General features: G+C 41.4%; 1 protein-coding gene across 2 annotated transcripts in view; it reads left to right on the top strand.

The window, feature by feature from the left end:
* Positions 1-25,609, top strand: part of RELN (reelin) — a 293,678-nt gene that overhangs the window by 239,902 nt on the left and 28,167 nt on the right. For both annotated transcript variants that reach the window (XM_074574094.1, XM_074574188.1), the window contains exons 37-47: positions 875-959; positions 3,565-3,747; positions 5,203-5,374; positions 5,457-5,559; positions 9,142-9,371; positions 12,398-12,618; positions 13,644-13,791; positions 17,118-17,376; positions 18,797-19,046; positions 21,254-21,422; positions 24,636-24,776. In XM_074574094.1, the coding sequence (XP_074430195.1) occupies positions 875-959; positions 3,565-3,747; positions 5,203-5,374; positions 5,457-5,559; positions 9,142-9,371; positions 12,398-12,618; positions 13,644-13,791; positions 17,118-17,376; positions 18,797-19,046; positions 21,254-21,422; positions 24,636-24,776 (1,961 nt within the window). The remainder of the gene's footprint in view (positions 1-874; positions 960-3,564; positions 3,748-5,202; positions 5,375-5,456; positions 5,560-9,141; positions 9,372-12,397; positions 12,619-13,643; positions 13,792-17,117; positions 17,377-18,796; positions 19,047-21,253; positions 21,423-24,635; positions 24,777-25,609) is intronic.

Genomic DNA, 25,609 nt, shown 5'->3' with positions numbered 1-25,609 from the left:
TAAGCACACAAATTTTAAGCTCACACCTAAGTATTCATTTGACACTGAGAACTCAGGTGCCCTGAAAAAGCAAAGTTTAATAACTTTGGGTGTAGAAATTACTTCTTTAGAAGTAGTTCTTTGCAAAACCTCGACTCCATTTCAACCTCTTTAGATCATCTAAATTACAAATCACAGGATGTGAATTGTCTAAAACTTGGATTGGTTGTTCCTGCAGGTTGTTCCCCTGGGGGAAGGGGTCTGAGAAAGAGGGAAGCTCTGAGAGGTGGTTTGCCAGATCTCTGCAGAACAGTGACCAGCTCAGGCCCCAGGATCCACACAGCAAAGCTCATCTATAGAGATGGACAGGACCTCAGGGTCACTATGAGGTTTCCTGTCTGCTGCCTTTCCATACAGCTCTAAGTCAAGAGGTTGCCCCACAAGAGGATATTTGTACAAAATATTTTCTGAGGCACAGAAAAAAAGCTCCTAGGGAGGAGTCTTCCTGCCTGTTAATTAGGGTGCTTGGCTACTATACAATTTGGCCAAAAAATGAGTGTACTAGTTTGTCTGAGTAAGTCTGTGCTTGCAGATCAGATCATATCCCAGTGGTTCAGAGCATGACCTGAATGAGCTGTATCTGTGTCTGTACCTGATCATGTAGCTGTGCCTCTGGTGGTGACTCACACCCATATCTAGCCCTTTCCATTACTATGGTTCCTTTTCCAAGGCTGTCCCTGTCCCCATTTTCTGCCTGGGAGAAGGTGCAGGACAGAGAACTACCTCTCTCGCTGCCACCAGCAGTCAGTAACAGACAACATCCAGACAATAGTAAGCTGCAGAGCATCTTTGATAATGGGAACTAAGATTCATACGATATATTCTGTATTTGCAGGAAGGACTGAGAATGCTTGTTTCGAGAGATCTAGATTGCACTAATACCGTGTACATCCAGTTTTCATTTAAATTTCTTGCCAAAGGTAAGACCACTGCTGATTTCTTATCACTCCTCTGGCTTTATTCATACATTGTAGCATAATAGAAGAGAATATGGATTTACATTTTCAACTTCAGTGTACATGATCATCAATTTATGGTAGATAATATGGGACCTTCTTTGAGAGTCTGCATTATGCCTACCTGCTGCCAGCCTACGTGGCTATCTGTGCAGTAAAAGAGTAAACTGTGGTGGTATCAAAACCGGCACAGCTAGTACAGTCTTTGAGCAGAAAAGAAACTAAATAGCTCAAGATTTTTAGAGATTTTGCTCTATGTTGGGGAAAAATGAATTTTTCAGTTTTTAAAGTCCTAAAATGGGGCCTATAGTAGATTACTTGAAGGACAGATGAGGAAACTAAAGAGCTTTTCATTTTCAAGGTTCAGCCCGCTGCATTAAAAGCTCTTACCGTTTGGCTTCCTAGTAGGTATAATAGAGAGGATTAAACCCCCATAATTCTATTGAATTGTGTATGAAGAATAGTCAGACTTTGCAAGCCAAGTTTACAAGTTGGTGCAACAAGCTTGAGACAGTGACCCTAGTACGCGCACGTTCAAGCCAATGATTCGGTCTTACCCTGCTCCAAGCCCCTGCCTTGCAATATAATTTTATCGCAGTCAGGAGTGACACGGTGGCGAACCACTAACCTGGCTGAGCCTTTGAGTCACTCCCATGAAGTCTCAGAAGTTTTTCCCAGCATTGCTTGTAGAACCGGCGCTTCAAGGCAAAAACCCCTCTCCCTTTGGTGGAAGATGTTCATAGCTTCTGCAGGAAGCGCAGGGGGACTGGACCCTGACTGACTCACCATTTGCCACAGGACAGCGTGAAAATAATTTTGAACCACGTCTTTCTTCCTAAATAAAGATCTTAGCCAAATCTCTGTATGGGCAAGTAAAAATGTAGCTCTTCCTAAATTATGTTTCATTCCCTATAATAGGCATTTAATCATACATATTTAGCTATTTATTACTATTTTTTAAGTACTTTATGGAAAAGAGAGAAAACAATAGCAGCCAAAATCATAGCATGCCCCAAAATAACTACATGCCTAATACTTCATGTTTAAAAGCAAAATCTTTGTGAAGACTTCTTTTACAAAACCATGCCTTGGAAATATTTCTGCATATGATCCTTGCCAAAATATTAAAAAATATGATGAATAAAAATATCATTCTGAAAGGCAGGAAGAGCCAAAGGCTCAAGGATGGATTTTGATACTTGACCCACAAGAGGCAAAGCAGTGAAACTCCAGGAGAAATCTTTTCTCGTTAAATTTATATGGCTTGCTTGCCCTAGGCCTGGATCCAGAACTTAGTCCTAACAAGCTCCCTAATGTTGAATGAAAATTAATATAGCTGGGCACATCTCAGCTGTAAATGTTAAGACCAGTGTGTTGTTTACTGTTAATTGACACAGATAGATAAACTGAAATCAGCTCCTGACTGCAAATGTCTCCTCCCTGCTCTGTTCCACGTGTGGTGGTTGAAGAGAGACTGCACTGGAGCAGAGCGGAGCAGGACTGTGCACATGAGGCACTTTGGCTTCAGCAAATTTCGTTAATTTAAGAACAGAACATGGAAAAAAACTTGCACGGTAGCACACAGCGAGGCAGGGATGAAGAAACTGTCCCTTGGTCCTGTGCTGCTGCTAGTTCCTGCCCTCGGACTGACTTTTTGGGGAGGTGCCACCACCATGCCACACCATGAAGGGAAAGGAGACTGTGAATTTGAGTGAGAACTCAGCTCAGAGATACCATCACTCAGACGCTGATGTTCCTGGTCAGCAAGTCAGGCACGGGCCAAACATACACCAGGGACTGAGCTCATGCAGGGCAACCAGCATCAATGCAAGTGCTGGGCTCTAATCAGCGTATGTTAATACGCAGGACTGTATAGAGCTGTTGTTGACTCTTTAAAACTTTAAGTAAAAAAAAGGAGGAGCTGGTAGTCAGAAAATGTGAATTTTATTCTCAGTTCCACCACTAATTTTTAGTCCCAGCTTAAAGCACAGAATATTGCTTTGTTGTTGTTAAAACATGCTAATAAAGATCCTCAGCGCTTTACATCAATTACGATTTCTGGGCATGAATATGCTCATATCAGTGTCTGCAGTCAGAGTCACGGACTATAAATTTGTGAGGATAAGGACTGTGTCTTTATCTGTGGGTGCTACAGATGGTGATGATAATGTCTGGTACCTGGGAACAACAAGCAAATAAATACTGAACTACTGAAAAATGTCTGTGGTAGAAGGAGCTGGTTTGTTATAATCTAAAAAATTATAACACTGAGATAGCTTCTCATCTAAGTAAATTAACTGTGACTGTACATATAATGAACAGCAATGTAAATTTAGGCCCTAATCATTAGCATTCTGCAGACAGACAAGCAAGGGAAAGGACAAGAAGATGTATATAAGTAATACACATATAACCTCTCAACAGCTTAAGTTGTTGTCAAAGCAAGCCCGTACTCTCTAATAGATGTCAAAGTAACCCAATTGTATTTACACTTGAAGAAGTGTTTTTGAGCTAGTGCTTTTTAAAACTGGATTATAATGAACGTAAATGCATGTCCTCTCTGCTCCAGGCACCCCCGAGAGGTCTCATTCCATCCTGCTGCAATATTCTGTCAACGGCGGCATCACTTGGCACCTGATCGATGAGTTCTACTTCACGCAGACTACGGATGTCCTCTTTATTAACGTTCCTCTGCCCTACGCAGCCCAAAGCAACGCGACGCGGTTCAGGCTCTGGCAACCTTACAACAACGGTAAGGAAGAGACACCGGTGGGACGCCCAGTCCACGCTTGCACAGCTCAGCATCTGTCAGAGGCTGGATTTTTGAGCTGAACAAGAATAGAGACTCATAAATCTTGATTCCTTGTATTTCAAGTTCTTCAACTAAAATTATCACAGGATTATGTTTACCGTTCTTATAAAGCTGCTGTATGCTTTTAAGTGAAAGGATCTTAACCTAATACCCCTCGACTGTATGCAGAAGACCATCAGCTTTGGTCCTGGAGGGACTGGGAGATCAAGCAACACCCATAAAGTTAACTTCACTCAGGTTCTCCTCATTGTTTTTAATGGACCTGCTTCTAGTTTACACTGAGGCCTCATTACAATGCTCCAATTATACAAAAAAGTCCCAAGTGTAAATCAGAACTAGGCCCACCTTGCTCAGAATTAACTAGGCATTAAAACCCCATTTAGGAAGAGTATGTAGTGAGCAGTTAATCTTTTGATTAAATTGTAAAGGACTGTAGAAAACCACAGGAGGAACGCAGCTCATTCCTCCTGATTACAGGAGATGTGCCAGCTGAGGAAAGCTCTCCTCTGCTCTCAGTTGCTCTGAGCACATCTCTTAGCAGGAGCTGACATTAAGGGCTCTAAAAAATTCCTGCGATTGTTTAGACACAGCGATACAGCAAAGATTTATTCCATGCAGGCAAATGCCTAGTGCACCTCTAACAAAAAAGCAAATTCAAATCTGGTCCTATGCATCCAGTTCCAGTTCATTCTTCTGATGGGTCCTGCCTAAAACATGTAACTAAACTTTTCTTGCAGGCATTATCCTTGAGTAGGAATTTCATTTAAAGGAAGCCTTTTAACTTTTCTGATCAACACAAAGGTTTCTAGATAGATGAAAAAAACAAGTACACAAAAGATCTGGCAAAGTAATCCCTCCTCTCCAGTTTGAAAGCACCAGTTTTGCGACACATTTGAATTCATAATCCATTGGAGAGAAGGTCACTCAGAGTTTCATTGTTTCATTCTATCTCGAAAACCTCTTGCCAAGCACACACAAGCTGCTGAGTGCACGGAAAAAGGTGTAGAATGGAATCATCCTTTCAGGCTGCTTGGGCTCTACAGCAACTGCTCATTTAGGTGATTCTTAATTAAAGAAGACATTGATGCTAGACTTTCAAAGTAAATGCGATTTAAACAGAAGATACTTGGTCAACACAGGTTTTTCACTCTTCAGTTTGCTGTGACTTCTATACATTTTAGAGAAATAAAAGCTAATTCTGGAGGGTGAGACTGTGGAGCAGTATGGAGACTATTTTCATGGAAAATGAAAATTTTCCGTCTTCTATTTTCATGGAAAATGAAAATAGTGAAGCTAAGCTTTCAGCACCCTTTTCTCAATGTAAGCAATAAATACTGGCTACTGTTCTGCTCTCTAATTTAGGTCTTAACAGGAATGTTCCCCTTTTCTTTGTAGGCAAAAAAGAAGAAATCTGGATTATTGATGATTTCATTATTGATGGAAATAACCTGAAGAATCCCGTGATCCTTTTGGATACATTTGACTTTGGTCCCAAAGAGGACAACTGGTTTTTTTATCCTGGTGGAAACATTGGACTTTATTGCCCATATTCATCTAAAGGAGCTCCGTAAGCATCTCTCAGCAATAAATTAGGAAGAAGTGAGTGTGTAATAAACTGAGTCTAAAGTACTCCTTTCCTTTTTTTCCAGGGAAGAAGATTCGGCTATGGTATTTGTTTCAAATGAAGTTGGAGAACACTCCATTACAACAAGGGACCTGAGTGTAAATGAAAACACTATAATCCAATTTGAGGTACTTGTCCTCAGAAAGCTATTTTGCCTTTTGCTTAGAGAGTTCTGTTCGTTCAGGTTCTGCTCTTTGGTGTATTTGCCCAGCTGTTCTGATCGCCAAGTAGGGAAGCCTGTCTAATTTCGCTTGTAATTGTTTTGATATTACTTCCCGTCATGTGGGTGTATCATGAAGCTTTTAATACACAGATAAGGGAAATTTCTGCCTCAAAGTTTTCTGCTTTCTTCCCTGAATTACTACTTTGTCCGTGCCTATATACTTGCACCGATAGCATTAAAGTCCATGTCCTACAAGTTGGAGAATCACCGCTGGCAGACAAGATGACGAGCAAAATACAATGAGTGTCCAGCTTGCCACTTCACAACCTGCTCAGAAGAAGTGTGCAGGTGGAGCAGTGGGCAGCATTTCCACAAGCTGACCCAGTGGAGAGCTACAACTTCATCTGTGACACTAGAAATTAATTTTTCCTACCTGCTGGCTAGACTGCCCTGGTCGTACTTTCTCTGAGAGCCAAGGCTCTGCTGTCCTTTTGCTTCTGGTGGCTCTGGTGGAAGCTGTTCATTGCCCGTGATGACCTGAATTCCTCCCATGCTAGCTAAAGCTCATGAATAAGAAGCATATTTTTTGTTCTTCTCGTATAGAGTGGAAACAGGCATCCCGATGACAACACATAGTCTAAACTAAACTGTGTTTCTGGTTTATCCTAAAATCTAAACTGTGCGTTGGCGAGGGCAGCTACTGATGGGAGTAACCATTTAGCCTAGTATGTATTAGTTTAGAGGGGTCATTATATTGTCATTAAGAAATTGTAAAAGAATCTTTCACGTAAATTGCCATGCCACAATTACCAGGCTGCTTTTAACAAAGATGTAGCGTGCTGCAGCATTAAACAGCAAATGATACCTTTATACGTTTGGTATGGTTTATACGATTTATAAACCATTACTAAAATGAGAGTAAGGGTTTTCCAAGAAAAATAAGTTTAGCTGTGTACTCATGCACACTTCAGTTTGTCATGCAACTAATTCATAAATTATTGAATGCAAACCATTTTCTGTTTTAAAATATAGATTACAGCCTGTAGAACAAAAATGCTTGAGGTCACTTTAAGATATTTATAAGTCTTCAGAGCATTAACCTCATAAAATCTACATGCTTACTTCCATATGTGGTAAGGACATTGTTTTCAGCTCACGTTTTTGAGGACATTAGTATAAATGAAGAAGTTATGCATAATACAGTAGAGTTTCTCTCTGTGTCTCAAGAGTCAAAACCCATATTGGGCCAAGCATCACTCCAAGATTCCAGATGAGTAGACAACCCTTCTAGTCAAATGTAGGTTGATGAGATTCATGTGCACTGAAGAGTGATGAAGGAAATTCGATGTAGGCTACATTTTCAGCATTCATGCACAGTTCTATGTATCACAGTATTTTAGAAAGAAATAGATTTTCATGACAGAGTATATTAGAAAGACTCATGTGTGCTGAAGAGTGATGAAAGAAGTTTAATGTAGGATACATTTTCAACATTTGTAGAATCATAGAATAGTTTGGGTTGGAAGGAACCTTTAAAGGTCATCTGGTCCAACCCCCCTGCAATGAGCAGGGACATGTCTCAGCTCAGAGCCCCGTCCAACCTGACCTTGAGTGTTTCCAGAGATGGGGCATCTACCATCTCTCTAGGAAACCTGTTCCAATGTTTCACCACCCTCATTGAAAAAAATTTCTTCCTTATATCTACTTTAAAACTACCCTTTTTTAGTTTAAAACCATTACCCCTTGTCATATTACAACAGGCCCTACTAAAAACTTTATCCCTGTCTTTCTTATAAACCCCCTTTAAGTACTGAGAGGCCATAATAAGGTCTCCCCGGAGCCTTCTCTTCTCCAGGCTGAACAACCCCACCTCTCTCAGCCTGTCTTCATAGCATAGGTGCTCCAGCCCTCTGATCATCTTCGTGGTCCCCCGCTGGACCTGCTTCAACAGGTCCGTGTCTTTCCTGTGCTGAGGACTCCAAACGTGGATGCTGTACTCCAGGTGGGGTCCCATCAGAGTGGAGTAGAGGGATGGAATCACCTCCCTCGACCTGCCGGCCACACTTCTTTCGATGCAGCCCAGAATGTGGTTGGCTTTCTGGGCTGTGAGTGCACAGTGTCGGCTCATGTCCAGCTTTTCATCCACCAGTACCCCCAAGTCCTTTTCAGCAGGGCTGCTCTCAATCCCCTCACTCCTATTGATACCAGGGGTTGCCCCAACCCAGGTGCAGAACCTTGCATTTGTCCTTGATGAACCTCATAAGGTTCACACAGGCCCTCTTCTCAAGCTTGTCCAGGTTCTTCTGGATGGCATCCCATCCGTCCAGCATGTCAACCATGCCACTCAGTTTGGTCATCCACAAGTTTGTTGAGGGTGCACTCAATCGCATTGTCTATGTCATTGATGAAGATATTAAATGTGTACAATTCGGAATATTACTGTGTTTTAGAAATAAATAGATTTTCATTACGGAGCAGCATGTTAGACAGGCACCTGTTTTCCTCTACAAAGGTATATAAAAAACCCAAAATATTTCATAGTTTTAGTACCAGCTTTGCATTTCATTGGCAACCAGTGTCCGTTTATTGCATGATAACTATAGTACATCTTATTTTATATGACAGAGTCATCCTGTAAAGGAACTAATTCTTCTTCTTTTCTATAACCAATTTGAAACTAAAAGAACATCTTAATATCAGTGTGAAAGAAAAGCAGACTAATTTGCATTGGGGCCATGCAGAAAATACATCTTAAGAGGTCTCAGATTCTGTACAAAACATCGTCTTATATGTTTTTCGGTCGTAGAACTGTTGTTCATGTAGGTTTTCTACCTTTTCTTCTGTTCTCTACATCAGGAATCTTGCAAGAACACCCTGAAAAGTTTGACACTGACAAACTATGTTTTGGTGTGACATTGAATTTAAACCCAATCCAGCTATGATACTCTTTTAATGCTGTCTCTTAGGGCTTTGCCGCTATGCGTGAGTGAAAGGGTAGGGGGTATGAAAGCTGAAGTGACACAGCACTCACCCTGAAGGGTCCTGTGGCATAAGCGTTTTTTTTGTAAGTGTAACATAGAAGAGGACCATAGTGCAGACCAGCAATTTAAATAATAAAAAAAATTATGTTTGCACGTTTTATTTTCATATTTCTGGTTTTAAAAATGCCCAGGTTTTTACTGCTGTGATTACTGCAAGAACTGATGCGTTTGCTCCAGCAATATTAGCAGCTCTCCTTTGGGATTTTGCCTAATTAACTTTATGGTTTTCTCTTAGCAGAAGTAGTTGGGGATTTCATATTACATTCGTTAAATGATAAGCCAGAGTGTGATATGCCCATGGAGAGGGAGGGCAATGTGCAAGAGTTCGTGTTCATGTGCATGTCCTGAGTGCAACATCCCAGTTTTAAAATGAGTTTCCAAATCACCATTTTGCTGGGCTAAATAAATACTGCACCAAATAGGGGAGGCTCACTAAGATAAAGAGTGGTTAGGTGTCCCACAGCCTGCCCTGTGTCACCTTCTGCACTTCATGTGTTGGCCTTCAGATCAATATCGGCTGCACCACTGACAGCTCCTCAGCCGAGCCGGTAAAGCTGGAATTCTCACGAGATCTGGGGGCGACCTGGCACCTGCTGCTCCCCTTGTGCTACAGCAGCAGCAGCCGCCTCAGCTCCCTCTGCTCCACCGAGCACCACCCAAGCAGCACTTACTACGCGGGCACCACCCAGGGCTGGAGAAGGGAGGTCATTCACTTCGGAAAACTGCACCTCTGTGGGTAAGTGTCCAGCTCCTCTTCCTGTCTGGCTTTTGCTGGTTTGGTTTTGTTTCTGTTTTACGTACAAAGTGTTCTCCCAGCACAAGAGTGGTCTGTAAGAACTGCAGCACTAGAGCAGACCAGATGACCAGATTTTCTCCACTTTTTGTCCTGCACGGCAATTAGTGTTCAGGTGATTCCCAAAAATATGTTGTGCCTAATGCTAATGTAGAATAACCACAGATAATTTCCTATATCCATATATCTAATTGGTAACATTGGACGTAGGTTGCATAGTAAAATGAATGCAAAGCTGACTATAGAAGCATAGAATCACAGAATGGTTCAGGTTAGGAGGGACCTTAAAGATCATCTAGTTCCAACCCCCCTGCCATGGCCAGGGACACCTCCCACTAGACCAGGCTGCTCAAAGCCCCATCCAGCCTGGCCTTGAACACCTCCAGGCATGGGGCATCCACAGGGCAACCTGTGCCAGTGCTTCACCCCTGTCACGGTACAGAATTTTTTCCTAATATCTAATCTAAATCTACCCTCTTTCAGTTTAAAACCGTTACCCCTTATCCTATCGCTCCACTGTCTTTAAAGCTCCTTCAGTGCTCTTTACTGCAGTGCATTAGCCATTTGAATTCATCAAGGATATTTTTGCATGAAATTTGAGATTGGTTAGAAAATGCAGTAAAATGTGAGCTAGTATAAACTTGATTCTACTTCAGTGTAAGGAAATGGACTTACCTAAATACTCGAGGTCTTTTGTAGCTGCAAAGTTCTCTGATTCTAAGAAATTATCTGCTACAGTCACTCAGGAACTTAAAGTTTGAGGGGCAAGCCAGGTTGGATGATAACAGATAGCACAGAAAAATATGTGCTAGCAGCCGTAATAATAAGTAACTTTTCAAAGTATAAAGCAGTACTGGTTACTTTTTCAGAGAAAACTGCCTTCTAGCATCAATTCAGTTTATGTAAAAAATGACATCATTAAGGATTAAACTGTAGCCATATGGATGAAAATGCGCTATGCGACTATGAGACTTTATGAGTCTATGCAACTCTGAGACTGAGTATTTATGAAACTACTGCGTGCAATGGGCCCTCCACTAAATAAGTGGCCCCATATGTGCCTCTGAAAGAATGAAAAGACCTATATAAGAGATGTGAACCAAGTTTGGAAAGCTTGATTGTTTAATAATTTAAGAAAATGTTTAAATTTTAAACTTGAATTTTCCGGTTTATGACTGTTAACATTTCAAGCATGGAATAGGTAACCATCTCTTGCAGTAGCTCATTTGTCATTCTGTTTTTGCCAAAAAGGATTATTTGACCCTTTGCCCAACTACCAATGCAAACCTCCAAATGAAAATTTTGACTATGCAGACACCTAACTCATTTAAACCTTCCAGGCATTTTGATTTGGTCCTCTCTTCCTGTTTCTGTCCCGTTTGCCTGCCTTCCCTCTGATTCCCTCTCCAGCACATCAGGCAAGAAGCCAATTCCTGATGTCCAGCCAAACCCAGTAGTGCAGAGCAGCTTCCATGGAGCATTCAGTGCCATGGAATTGTTGGTTCAGAGGGCTGAAGGGGGATGTTTTTCCACCAGAATCCACTGGAATAACAAGAAAAAAACTCCAAACCTGACTCCTTGCGTAATGCTAAAAAGACGCAGCCTTTTCATCCAAAGTGTCAAGTGATTATATTTAAATGAAGACATTTTCAGTTATTTCTACTACATGTGTTATTTTGGAAATTAATACATGTTCTCAGCGTACAGCTGTAACTAAGAATTAGTATTCCAGCCCAGGGCCTGTTGAGTCAGTGAAGAAATGCCTACCTGCTTCGGCAAGACCCGTATTTCAGTCTCTGCTTCAGACACGAGTCATGCTTCACCCCCACATGAGAGAAGGAGCCGACTGTGCCTCAAGGGTGGAACGAATCCCACCCGCAGGGTGGAGATCTCCTCTGAAGAGGTGCTTACACCTCCAGCCTCACGCTTGTGTGCTCCACCTCAAGGCACACTAAAATCAATGGTTTTGACTTCCAGCAGGACTCTAGTTCTCAGGTGTCTTTCTTAAAACTCTTAGTAGTGTCCCCACTGATCAGCTACCCTTTGTTGCCTGAATCCCCTCATAAAAATTCCTTTTTAGCAAATCAAGACAAAAAAACTTGTCAGCTACCTGTGCTATTGATTCACCTGCTGCATTTAGATATCTCTAACAAGACACATTAAACATGCAAGGCAATTAAGAGCTTTTCCCTTCTCTTCTGGTTTCCTTACTCCTTTAAAACATTTTCTCAATTGGGAATAAAATGAGTCTCTCAAGTGTTTTTCCCCATCTCCACTTGTTTTTCTTCCTTCCCCAGTTGGTTCCTCTTTACATGCACCATTGATGACAGCAGCACTTAGGAGGCGAATTAAAAATGACAGGACAGCACCCAAAGGAGAATGTAGTTTAAATGAACAACTTGCAATATCAGTCTGGTTTAAGATTAAGATGCCTGAAAGCAAGCCGAATACCTGGTGATGGGGCAGATCATGTTTTCTTTCTGCATAACTGGGGGCGAGATCCTACCACCCCAGCTCCATGGGTGCTCTTCCTGGGGCCAGGGGGGCAGCATGAAGTAGGATTTCACTCTCCAGGAGAGGGTGAAAGTGGCCTGCTCTGACCCAGACACCGTACGCCAAAGTTGAAGGAAATTCATCAGGCCACGGCCATTCATCCTCCCCGTGAACGATGGAGACAAGAGTGGTTAGATTTCAAATCCCATTTTCAAGTCCGTCATTCAGTTTTGGTATTATGACTAATGAATAATGTTATTTTTATTTCTGCCAGCACTTGGGTTGAACGTCAACATAAAGATGCATGAGGTACTGAAGGAATTAGATATAGCAGTCAGTTTCTAGAATTAAGCTATTTATCAAGCCAGTTCCAACTGAAGGAATACTATATATATGCATACTATGATATATATGGAATGCAAAAAAGACGTAACTATTATTTAAAGTAAAGTAAGCACACTTTATGCCTTTTTCAGGTTGGCAAGGTTCAGGTGGTACCAAGGGTTTTACCCTGCCGGATCCCAGCCAGTGACTTGGGCCATTGACAATGTGTACATCGGCCCGCAGTGCGAGGAGATGTGCAACGGCCACGGCAGCTGCATCAACGGCACAAAGTGCATCTGCGACCCCGGGTACTCCGGGCCAACCTGCAAAATAAGTACTAAGAACTCTGACTTCCTGAAGGATGATTTTGAAGGTATCTCTTCTTTTTTTTTCAATTGTGCCTGTCTGTCCTAGTGGAACCCAGGGCTCGAGGGATGAAACAGCAAAGTCTTCCTCACCTGCCCACGCTCCTAAATTTAATTTATAAAGTGGGACTATTCCCATGAACCAAGTAGGTTAGATGACATTCTCAAGCATGGTTTGCAAATGTCTGGTGGCTATCAGTTGTCTGGTTTGGAGTGTTGGACTCTTTGGTAAGTTGCTAATGCTGGAATACAAAATCTTCATCAAAATAGAATTTCTTGAAACTGCATGTAGAAAATAATTTTAGAAGAGCATTATGGTTTGACAGTAGTTTGACTTTAGCACAGACAGAACATGTGCAGGTGAGGCAAACAGCTCTAAGGCTTTAAGGTTGTGTCATTTCTCACTGCAAGAGAAATCTAAATGTCCTTAATACAGCAACCGTGGTTTCGGAGCAGACCGTGCGTCTCAGTGCTGAGGGCCACTGCTCGGCAGGCACGCTGGACCCCACGCGAGCGATGCCAGCGGGGAACTCAATGCTTCTTGCATGCTTGGGGACACACAGCACCCACACACACAACTCTCAAACCACCGCGAGATTTCCCCACTAGCAAGCACAGCAAGAAGAGCACGTTTTGAATAAAGCAGCACCTGTGAACCAAACTCATCCCTTCACAGGTGCTGCTGTTCACTTTCAATTTTGCCAGCCCTTGCTTGCATCCTACCACGTGGCACTCAAAGTTTCTTTATAGACCTGGGTACTTTGTTGTTATCTGTAAAAAAAAAAAAATGAAGAAAAGCAGAAAATCCTGTGGATAACTGGAGACTAAGATCCCAAACTTCATACTTCTGTGTTTATTTTGTTTATTTTGTTGTGATTCTTGGCAGTTTTCTAGAAAACATTGCATCAGAAACACTGAATATTTCTTCACTCTGCATGTGATGTTTAATTTAACTCTCTTCCTCTGGAAATAGTACTCTTGCAGTAGGAGCACTTCGAAGTAAATTATAAATATGTATTTACTGTGTATTCAGGTCAGCTGGAGTCGGATAGATTCCTGCTTGTGAGTGGTGGAAAGCCATCAAGGAAATGTGGTATCATGTCTGGAGGAAACAACCTTTTCTTTAACGAAGAAGGCTTACGTATGCTGATGACTCGAGACCTAGATTTGTCACAAGCCAGGTAACACAATTTCAAAGTTCTTTCAGGATTTTGCTGAAGAAATAATATACTGAAGAATAATACATATGTGATACTTCTGTGGTAAAGGCAAGCTGATATATTCTGTGGTCCTTACTCCAGCAAATATTCCATTTTAACCACTGTTATAATTTTAAATTAAATTTCACTTGAATTTTAATGGGATTAACCATTTAAATGTTACTTTTTTCCTTGAAGGAGAACTCCAGGATTGATACCACACCTTCAGTAGTTTATGCAAGTTCTTATTTCTTAAATGCATAACATGAGAAGTCGATTGCACTCCACACCCTCTGCTCGTCTTACAGTTGGTTGTATTATGAACCATTGCTGAAACAGGAATATCTGCTGCCAGTGTAATTCTTCCATTCATCATCTCATAATTCTTTCATTTTTGAAGCTTATTTTCTTCTCATTGTGCACATTTGTTTCCGATAATTCACTGAGAAATTCCCAGCAAGCTGTCACCAGCTACACTGAGCACAGCAATTGAAAACCAAATATTTTTAGTGTATTTAGAGATTCTATTGTATCATTACGGCCTGCAGAGGCAATATTTGATGACTGGGACATGCTAAGCAAGCCGCATTAAAAAAATTTACACTACCACAAGTTAAACCACATCCTAATTGTGTGCATGCTAAGAAATAGGCATTGTTTTCTAATTTATTCAGTATCTTAGCTTATATCCTCACATTATTACTTTGGAGAGATTGCATTTTCTCCAAGACTTTTCTCCACTGATCTCTTGTAAACACCCTACTCCTCTCTAATGTTCTGTGGGAAACACTTTAATAGGCACTTTATCTCTTTTTGACTTGTCTTCGTTAGCATCAAAGCTTTAAATAATGGTTTAATTGTAGAGCCTCATGGTCAATAAAGATGCCTAATTTCTAACCATTATATTTTTAAATCAGCAATTAGCTAATCCTTTAATATTAAAGATCTCTGTACTGAATTTGTAAGGTTCCTCACAGCAAACTTTTTCAGAACTTGGTAAACACAAACATCAATTCTCTGCACTAATTCAACTTCCTAGACTGCTCTGAAATTAAAAGATTGTTTAACAAAAGATACAAGAGATCTTGTAAGCTGCTCCATTAGACTAAATGACATGTTTTCCTTATTGCTCGTGTTCAAAGAGCCGACATTTATCTCTTCTCCGTGATAGTCTGTAGCTGGATTTGCATATATTGACCTCAAGGTGTTATATGGAGATAAATGATTTCTGTCTTACTAAAAGGAAAACAAAACAGTACATTTAATTTCTTGTATATGCAGATGAAAAATTACAGTTATCAACAAATAACTGTACGCTCTCCTCTGAACAGCAAGGCAGCCTGCAGCAGCATAGCTGGGGGCTGCTCTTTAGCAACCTAAAGTAATTGCAGTGGGATTTTCTTAATTTCCAGGCTGACTCTATCAGTCACCTGCAAAGCACACTAGATCTGGGCAGAGATTTCAATTTATGCCAGGAATGATGAGAACCGGCATTTCTAATAGATCTTTTAAAGGGTACTAGACTCAGCAGTCACATTCAAACCTCCCCTTTTTTTTTGGAGGAGATGCCCTGAAGTACACAGGGAGCGGTGGTGTCGGTGCTGCAAGCCACACTCGGCACCTGGGGACTGCGAGTGGCCTCTGCAATCCACTATCCACTCCCATCACATCTGTATTTTAAAGAGTTTAACACAGGGGACAGTATATCGCCATCACGGTGACACCAGTAGCTGAAACTTGCACAGCGTGAAGTATCGGTAGGGACAGCATATTTTAGGTATCGCACCTGATCAAATCCCTTTCAATTGTGAATTGCTAGAAGAAAATCCACACGTTTTAGTGATAGTAGTTTGACAAAAAACCTTTGATTTTCCATTTCAAAACAGGCAGAACCTTTGCAAAATTATCTGCAGGATGAGAAGAGAGATATTTAAAATTACTAATTTTTTAATCTGCTAGACGTTATGCTACCTATATTTGAGTGGGACATTACTATAGTACTAAAAATTCAGATAAAAGAATAGCAATCCACAGAGAGCAGATTCAATGGAGACAAGGTCACCTGGGTTTATTTCTTTTGAATTATGTGGCGAATGTTGGAGTAAATCTGAGGAGGCACAAAGACTTGCCAGCAGTGAATCCAATCCATTATGTTTGATATGTTGATCCATGAGGGTCCCCGGTGCTCCTTTACAGCACGAGCAATATGTTATGTCTGGGACGTGGAGGTGGATATAATCTATAGCAAAAGAAGTTATATATAGTAGCAAGAGAAACCATGAGTCGCAGCGAGGACTAGAATTAATTGACTTGCAGGGCCGGTGTTTTATTGAAGCTTTGTCCACCCAGCACCTCCGCAGCCTCCACTCCCAGCAGATATACCTGCAGATCAAACCAGAGCAAGACTTGTGATACGAAACTTCTTTTTGCACCATTTCGTTTAACCACGAGCCAGGCAGCACTAATGCAATAATAATTAGAACAGATACGACAATCTAAAGCTGTAGAAAAGCTCTGCAAACATGAATTAATACTTGTAATATCGCTGCGAGTCCGAGAGGTAAATATCATTACAGCAGAGGTTCCCTCCACTCCGAGTGCATAGTAGAGCTATTTATGAGCATCTGCTAACGGGAAGAATTTCGCAGTTTGATACAAGTCTATTGTGCTGCTTTGGAGAAGCCAATTAAATAGGGGATGAAAGCGCTGGTGTCCCTGGGTGGCTCGGGCTGGCTTCAGGGGAGCCGGCACATTTAAGCGGTGTGACTTAGACAAATTTCCCAGGCTTGACTAAATGGACAAAATGATCCCTGAAAGTGAAACGTGCTTTGTTCTCCTGTCCAGATTGTCTCTAGTTTGTGCCAATGAAAAGCGGGGATGCTTATTTTGAATTTAAGCATTTCAGCAGATTCATAGCAAATTATGATCTACTTAGGGCACTGTTGCTTTTCTGCCAATAAAATCTGCACTCCTGGGCTACGGGGATAAAAATTTGACCCGGGATTATGTTTCTGATATTTGCAACACCATCTGCTCCGCAGACAAAAGCTCAAAACATAAATGACCATATTTGTTCAGCCTCTTCTGCCCAGCAAAATACCACACAGGCAAAATGACTTTTTGTCATCTCACCTGTCTGTCTACTTACATTCTGGAGGCTTTGAAAAGGGAATCGTAAGATCTCCTAAAGCTGACTCTTACAGCAGGAAATCACAGGGCTAGTCAATAGTCAAACTCCAAGTCTCCCTACTTGGTTATGTGGGTTGTTGCAGAGAAGAAATCCTTCCAGTAATTGCTCCCCCTGTTAGATTTGTGCAGTTCTTCATGAGGCTGGGGTGCGGCAAGGGGGTGCCAGACCCCAGGAGCCAGCCTGTGCTGCTGCAGTATTCGCTCAACGGGGGCCTGACGTGGAGCCTTCTCCAGGAGTTCCTCTTCAGTAACTCCAGCAATGTGGGACGGTACATCGCCCTGGAAATTCCCTTGAAGGCCCGTTCCAGCTCCACTCGGCTTCGCTGGTGGCAACCGTCCGAGAACGGGCATTTCTACAGTCCCTGGGTAATCGACCAGGTAAGGAATCCTCTGCATTGTTTTTTTTTAATACAACTTTAGACTGTTTACAGTATTAATGTTTCCCTTTTGTTGGCATGTGTCATTTCACTGGGTCAAGCAAAAATACTTTGTATAAAGACATTCCATAATAATAATGATCTAGCAAAATACTAGAGTACAATTAACTGTTTGCTAATTTTGTGTCTTTAATGGACCATTTCCATGCGGGGTACTGAATGCCCATTTTGGAGCTCGGAAAGTCTTTTCTACATGGGTAGAGCCACAGGTTCACATTGCAGAAGGCCTTACCATGCAACAAGCAAGTCTGAGTTCAAACTTTAAAAATCTTCATTTAAAATCTATCCAAATATGTAATTGGCTTGGTAGAATGTAATAGGAAAAAATATAGAAAAAGTCAATCTATATCCGTCTTCTAATTTTGAAAGCAAATTTTTGTTTCATATTTGGGATTTGTTTCTATAAAGATTATTATGTTGGTTTGTATGACTTGGTGTAAATCTCAAGAAACCCCACTGAAGTGATTGCGCTCTAAGTAGTGTTATTGGGCGGTCCAAGTTCAATTTTCTTAAATATATATGAAAGTTTTTTTTAAAGCAGTTAGTTCAGGTCCTTAGGAAGAATCCAGAAATGGAACTCTCAGCCATGTCTAATGATGTGGTTACAAAATTTTACTTCCCATCCCTCCATTTAAAAATTTAAAAATCCTCATTCTTTCGCTACGATATCTCCATTGAATGTAGTTATATTAGTTCAGAACAATCAGAAATTGAATTCAGAATAACAAATGAAAATTAACTCTACCTTGCTTGCTGTAGTAAAATAGTAAAATGCTGACATCTTACAGTCAATGGAAAAATACAGAGTATTTTCCCAGTTCTATCATCAGATGCAATCTGATAGTAATGCACCAGATTACAGTAGAGCTAAAGAGTCAATAGGAAAAATGACAGTGTATTCACTTCCCTCCTACCAACATTTATTTTTGTGAGCAGTTTTACTTCAGCCAGGACGGATTTCACTTCCCTGAACTTTAGATTTGTATAGCTAAGCCAATCTCTTCAGGATCCCTTTATAGGAAAAAGATATTCCCCTTCCTCATAACCTAAACTCTTTACAAAGTAAATTTGTCTGTTTTGGACCAGCAGAATATATATGCATCGATGGTAAACCTCTTCCTCCATGATGCTATGCTCCATGAGGCCCCATCCCTGGAGACATTCAAGGCCAGGCTTGATGAGGCTCTGAGCAACCTGATCTAGTTAAAGATGTCCCTGCTTACTGCAGGGGAGTCGGACTAGATGATTCTTAAAGGTCCCTTCCAAACCAACACATTTTCTGATTCTATGTCACGTGTATGTTTGTGAAAACTTCTAGGCTTTTTTTCTTTTCAATAACAATTCCTTTCCTAATGTTTCAGATTCTTATTGGAGGGAACATCTCTGGCAATACAGTATTAGAAGATGATTTCACCACACTGGATAGTAGAAAGTGGCTGCTCCATCCTGGTGGAACAAAGATGCCAGTCTGTGGCTCTACTGGGGATGCTCTAGTGTTCATCGAGAAAGCTAGCACCCGCTATGTTGTCACCACTGACATTGTTGTCAACGAAGACTCTTTCTTGCAAATAGATTTTGCAGCATCCTGCTCTGTCACGGACTCCTGCTATGGTAATGACTTCTTGGTAAATCCTGCCCTTCCTCTTCTGCTGTACAGGAAAGTTCACTTGTTTTCTGGTTCCATTATCCATCGTAATGAGAACTGAGAAACAAAAGAAAGCTGAACGTTTCTCTTAGGACCTGTAATATCAGCATTTTTATTCCAGGTGTCTAAAGCCTAAGATACCTAAGAGTTGCAGTTCAATTCATTTAAGAAAAAGACTAATAGCTGTCTAACTTGAATCCATTTACCAGTATATCGTATCCCCTGCTTGGGGTGACAATGTGGTTCTGATAATAAGCAGCCGGGTGTTGCGAGCATATGTTTCTTGCTTTGTGTTTTTTTCGGATCTCACTTGCACCTCTAGAACTAGGAAGTCATTTATATCAGCATACATCTGACAAGCTAAGTCAGCATCAACTGCAAACATTTGTATCGTCCGTATGAAATAATAAACATATATATATGTGCGTATGAATGTGTACATAGATGTACGCACATGTGTGTATATATACATACATATACACATAGTGATGTGATTTTTAACTGCCTACCTTCCGTTTTTTCCATATGATGTATATTCAGTGCAGCACGTGCTTTTATATGTGTATACACATATACATACCTAAAAACATGCTATGCACTGAATACACATCACATGGAAATTAAAAATTCGTTCGTTATGTGAATTTTAAAATGCACAAGAAATAGGTTTTCCTAGCTTTTGAACGCTTGTTTGTACATCTTAAATTGCATTCTTTTAGCGCAGGGTATGGATATTTTTTTTATGAGAAGAATACGATATGTTGCAGCAAGTAGCATGTGTTAATTCACTGGGTTGTTGACTGTTCCTCTACAATTCTGCATTAAAATGGGAAAAGGTTTCACATGAAGTCCCAAAAGTGGCTTATCTGATTTTGCTATTGTGAATCCAATGGAAGTAACCCAGATATTTTACTCACATGCTTAACAATATTTTTTTTCTTTTGGTATTAAAGCCACTGCGGCATCCTAAGATCATCTCTGCTAAGTTTAAAGGTGTTTTGGCAGCTCAGCTATATACTGGCAAAGAAACAGTTCCTCCTTTTTTTGTTTCTTTGTCTACTACACTTACCATTATCTCAACTTTGTATTAAATTGAGCAGGACGCTACCTAATCATGCTTCCAGTCATGATGAGCAAAGCATTCCATTTAGGTGATGGAGATTTAACACTAAAAATTCACTTACCCTTGTTTGTATCCACTTGTCCTTGTATTTCTATAGCACCATGTTCTGTGCGTAGACATCAAGTAGGACTGATTGGGTGATTAAGGGTCATTCTCTGTGCATGAGGGTAGAAGAAATGGGTCTGTAGTAATCGAAAAAGATCACAGATTTACTACCCCTGTCACTGCAACCACCTTCCGTGTTTTACACAGCCAGAATGCCTGGCAGCTGGTACATTTACTTCAAGTTACAGTTCTGTGCCTGTTATTATTTACTTTTTAATTGCTGCATAAAAGTTTAACTTGAAGTATTTAGTGAGTTTGACTAACCTTTATTTTTCATAATAAAAGTTTATAAGCCATAAACATCAAAACAATGAAATTGCTGATTTTTGCTGAGAAATGAATACATTAGTTTAATGTGGCTAGACTGTGTTTGAATGAAAACAAGCTCACTGACTAACAAACTCAATTTAAACTTGTTTATGCTGGATAATGAAATGAGCTATCTGGAGGGGGGTGGAAGTGTGACTAAACCATCTTGTGAGGGGGCCAGGAGTTTGAATTTGAGCGTTGCTCTGCCTTATGCAACGATTACATCCAGCTGAATCTCATCCTTCAGTCTGGAAAACAAAAAAAAAGTTGCTGGTCATGATGCTGTCACATCACTTTCTTGCACGCTGCAGCTACAGAAATTAGAAATTGACTTAATTCTGGTGACTTGACAGGTGACTTTGTCTTTGCACCTGTGGTCCCTCCAGTTAGGTTGTGGGTGCAGAGCTGTACTGCACCCTTCTCCTGAGTTACACACACGTAACGTATCCTCCAGCACTGCCGCCAAAGGGGGTTTCTTTGCGCTTCTGACGCAAGGGTTTGAAAAGTTTTGAGTGGTTATTTTGTCAGCGCAGACCTGTGACTAACGCTCTCCGGGGTTACCAGCTTTTTGTGGACCTATGGATGTAAGTCTCTAAATTAAGTAACTAATCACTTTTCCCACCTCTCCACCCTTAGCCATTGAACTGGAATATTCAGTGGACCTTGGACTGACCTGGCACCCGATTTTGAGAGACTGTCTTCCCACTAACGTGGAATGCAACAAGTACCACCTCCAGAGGATTCTCATTTCGGACACTTTCAACAAGTGGACCCGAGTTACTCTGCCTCTGCCTCCCTATACCAGGTATTTCCCTCTGGTTTTCTGCAGGACAAATCTAAATGCAGAACTATGAATTGAGGTATGATACATTATAGCATTAAAGTAATTTACCTTGCCAGTTTTGTTTGGCCCGTGTATAGGGCAACAAATAAGTAAACCCCATCCCACTTTGCATAAAAATTTCAAAGCTACTATGTGCATTTACTTTTTTTAGTTATTTAAAGATAGGAAATTCTTGTCCGTCTTGTCCTGCAGAGGGACAGGAACAGGGGGAGCTTCTGAAAGAATCTCATTTTATCGTCAGCCTAACTAAATTCTGGTTTTTTTGGTGTCTAACTGGCGTGGCTGAATCCCCACCGACAGCCTGTGCTTGCTGTTGTTGGCTGTGAGATGGTGCTTTAAAAGTAACTTTTTTCAGGATTCTTGTTTTTCAGTGCATTCCTTGTACCCTTTGTGCCTCTCTCAGCTTTGATGCTCTCATCATTGCTTTTACACATGCTCCATTTTCACCTCCTCTTCCTTTTCCTACATTCTTTTGTCTTTGAGGGGAGAAAAATCGTGGGATTTGTTGGGAGGCTGCAGTGAAAGGAGCTGCCTGGGACTGACAGTGCTATTGGGAATGTTGCCATACATTTCCCTGGGATGCCCCAAAAAAACTGCTGGATTTTTGTTTGGTTTGTCACACAGATCTACCTACACACAACCGGGTGGTTCAGCCTTCCAGTTTGCGTCCTTCTTGATGAGCTGTTTTGCAGCGATAGCTGTGACTGTCCCCCGCGCAGTCACCCCCGAGGAAGCCGGCATAGAGCTAGTCCAAAGTAAACACAGGTAGCGGGCATGTCAGGCGCTCAGCACAACTTGACTCCACAGCTTTGCTCCTGTTGCTGAGCCCGATCTCCTCAGGTAGGCACAGGCTGCGCTAACTGCAGGCACGGGAGCAGCCTCAGTGCAGGCAACTAAGGCACACAGGAGTTTGGAAATGGAGACCTTTATTTTTTAGCAATTGTACTGAGAGCACCTATACAGTTGCCAAAAGTTTCAAAGCTAGTAGTGGAGAAGTCCATGTTCTATTACTAATCATTTTGGGCATCTAGGCCCTTCCCTGTCTTCGCTGCAGGGCTTCGCATCAAGTAATAGTTCTCTTTTAGGACTTGGTCCCAGCATTGATCGCCTCTGCTTACTCTTTTGTACTGCTTCACTACATATTGTCTGCAAAATCCATTACCGCAACACTTCTGGTATAAAGTCTGTAAATTTGTGTTCAGGAGGGGCTTTCTGGGGCTGAATAGGATAGATCAGGACTGGGGTCGATGTTCCAAACCAATTGAATTTGGACCTGAAAGGAACCTACCACCTGAGATAAACTCAAGTTTATAAATAGCTGTGATTTGAAGACTGAAAAGTTTTTTTGAGGTGTATATGTCAAATGAAGAACTCTGATGTCCTATTGAGGCAAAGATTGCTCTTCTGTCCAATCCAATAACTACATTTGTTGGCTCAAGTAATACCATTTCCCAAAGATACAAAGATCAGGATTGCGCGAGAGAGGTTATTACAACCTTAGCTCACAAGCAAGGGAGAAGTTCAGCTTCAGAGTAAGTGCAGCTAATAGGCCCTTTAGTCTAGAGGCGATATAATTTTTATGCTGCTTTATTATTTCAAGCTGTGTAATAGCAGGTGTGTGTCTCCGACTGTTGGTGCCTGTATGTTTTAGGGATGGCCAGGCTACACAGTCAATAGCTTGGCCTGGGTCACAGCACCCATACTTACATAGCACTTTAGTGCTCGTGTACCCCAGAGTGCTAGCTAACCTCTGGCCTGTAGAAAGCAATGAACACTTAGTTATATCTTAGACTCGGAGCTGATTTTAAAAAACAAAGCAAATACAAAGCTTCTCTCAGGAGCATCAGCTGCACAAATTGTTAGTGAAGCACCAAACCTAAAGCAGGCGGTGTAAGATATAGCTGCTTGTCTTTATTCCTAAAGGAATTCCTCACGATTTATGTATTTCTTTTAAAAATGCTATTTAGCGAGCAGCTAGACATCATAGCAGTAGCTCTTTGGATAAACTTGTTATTCATTCACCTCACGTAACATGTTTATAAAGAAATATTCCATAGGATAACGTTGCCCTCACTATAAAAGGTCTATTTTTACACTGAATATATTTTGAGGATTTTGCTGTTTATTTGCTTTGGGGTTTACAATAATTGTGATTTCTCTTTGAGTTTCAAAAGAAAACAGACTACACAAAGTTCAATGCTGCCATCTGGTGCTGTGCATGGACTAGTGTGTATTTAAAATAGTATTCTTGAAAACTTAGAAAAATTCAGCTATTTGCAGCTATTCAAATATAGGTGTCCACTGCTGCATGAGCTGAATAGCTATTTGGCGTCCCCTGACTGTTTCAGCTAGGTTTTCATTATTTGTCTTGGGAGCTGAGACACTTAATTCACATATAGCTACATCAAAGCAAGGTGTTCGAATAGGGAGCCAAGCCCCCCTTAATCAACAACATGAAAATGATTTACTGAAAGGAGGCAGGATCACACCATAGGTCATTTCTTAACATGTCCACCAATGTCCTGGATGGAGGGGAGGGAGGAAACTGCAAAACCAGGGTCACGCCACAAGCCCTGCATGGGCACTCTCACCTGTCCCCTGAAGATTATAAATGGCAGTATCTTGCCTAGGAGCCAACCCACTCCCTAGAGCTGTTCTTACCTAAGTGTAGTTGGGAGAATTCATAGAGAAAAAGTTGGGTTAGTTTGTTGACTTGGATTGAAGCAATAAAACTCGGGCTCAAGGCGAAACTTGGAGGATTTGGGTGACTCTGGCTTGGTCCGGTTCCCAGCTATCCTTCAAGTTTGGATTTGTGCTGGGACGTGGTTATGACTGGTCTGAGCTTCCCTTTGGGCATACCACCTTCTTCCTACCCTCTTCTCCACTGCACCAAACAGCCCGCTTGCTTTGCTCTCGCCAGTGATCCCTTTCCCCCCCTCCCACACTCTCAGCATGCTACCGAGCACCCATGCTTTGTCCTGCTCTCAAAAAGTGGGCACCCTGTTCTTGGCTTTTCAAGGACCTTGTCGTTGTCAGGAATCAGCCCTGGGTTGCACCGATATCAAACAAATCTTGCAGGAGCAGTCTAGCCTCAAGATTCACATTTCCTTTCAGTCAAAATAAAGATTACTTAGATAGAAATATTACCTTTCTGGCTTTCTTTCTCTCCCAAAGGTCTCAAGCAACTCGTTTCCGCTGGCACCAGCCGGCTCCTTTCGATAAGCAGCAAACGTGGGCAATCGATAACGTCTACATCGGGGATGGCTGCATAGACATGTGCAGCGGCCACGGGAAATGCACACAAGACAACTGTGTGTAAGTGCAGTGTGTTCCCTGTCCTGCCCAGCGCTGGAGCCTTTCATTCCTCTGCTGTGATTTTAATGCACTTGCGGGAAAGACTTTGATACAGACTTTCTCTGTATAACAGCCAACATAGAGCCCTGCAAAGCTAACAAACAACCAGATCTCCCCAGATTTGTCTGTCTGGCAAGAGAGAAATACCTTCCAGATGGATGTATTGCTTTTTTCCAGCCACAAATGGCAACAGAAATGGGAGAATGGTTGTATAATTGCGCTGTGACTGGGTTAGTTAGAAATATATTCTGCTGCAGAACAGACATATTATTGTGTTGTCCTCTATCCTGACAGCGCTGAAGTACCAAGGCACGATCTCCCTGCTGAAATCTGCACAGTAGCAGAAGACATTTCCATGCTGCTATCCAATTCTTGACACATTATAAGGTTTTTCAGAGGAGAAAAAAAAATGGGGACTGTACAAAGGAACAACCAGAAAGTACTCATCCGCTAAAATTTTACAGAAATTTACTTAAAATTTAAAGTTACCAGGACACTCTTAGGCTTGGCACTTTCTCTTAGGTTTATCTATCCAAGTACAATGTATTTTACTGATCTTACTCTGTGCTGGAGCGTACTGTGTATTAGAAGCTTGAACGATACATAATACTAGCCATTTCTGTTTCATATTAACAACTACAAAAAGCAGCAGATGTTTGAAACCCCCATATACCAGTTGTGCGCTAGTAAATGATGCAGACAGCCTCTATGCGGAATAAGATGGCACCTTAATGTGGAATAACATGGCACTGATTAAACCTCCATGCAGAGCCTTTGCCAGCTGAATTTTGCAT

Source organism: Larus michahellis, chromosome 1 (assembly GCF_964199755.1).
Source record: "Larus michahellis chromosome 1, bLarMic1.1, whole genome shotgun sequence".
NCBI lineage: Eukaryota > Metazoa > Chordata > Aves > Charadriiformes > Laridae > Larus > Larus michahellis.
The sequence above is the reverse complement of the archived record's forward strand: the minus strand, read 5'-3'. Positions and strand labels throughout refer to the sequence as shown.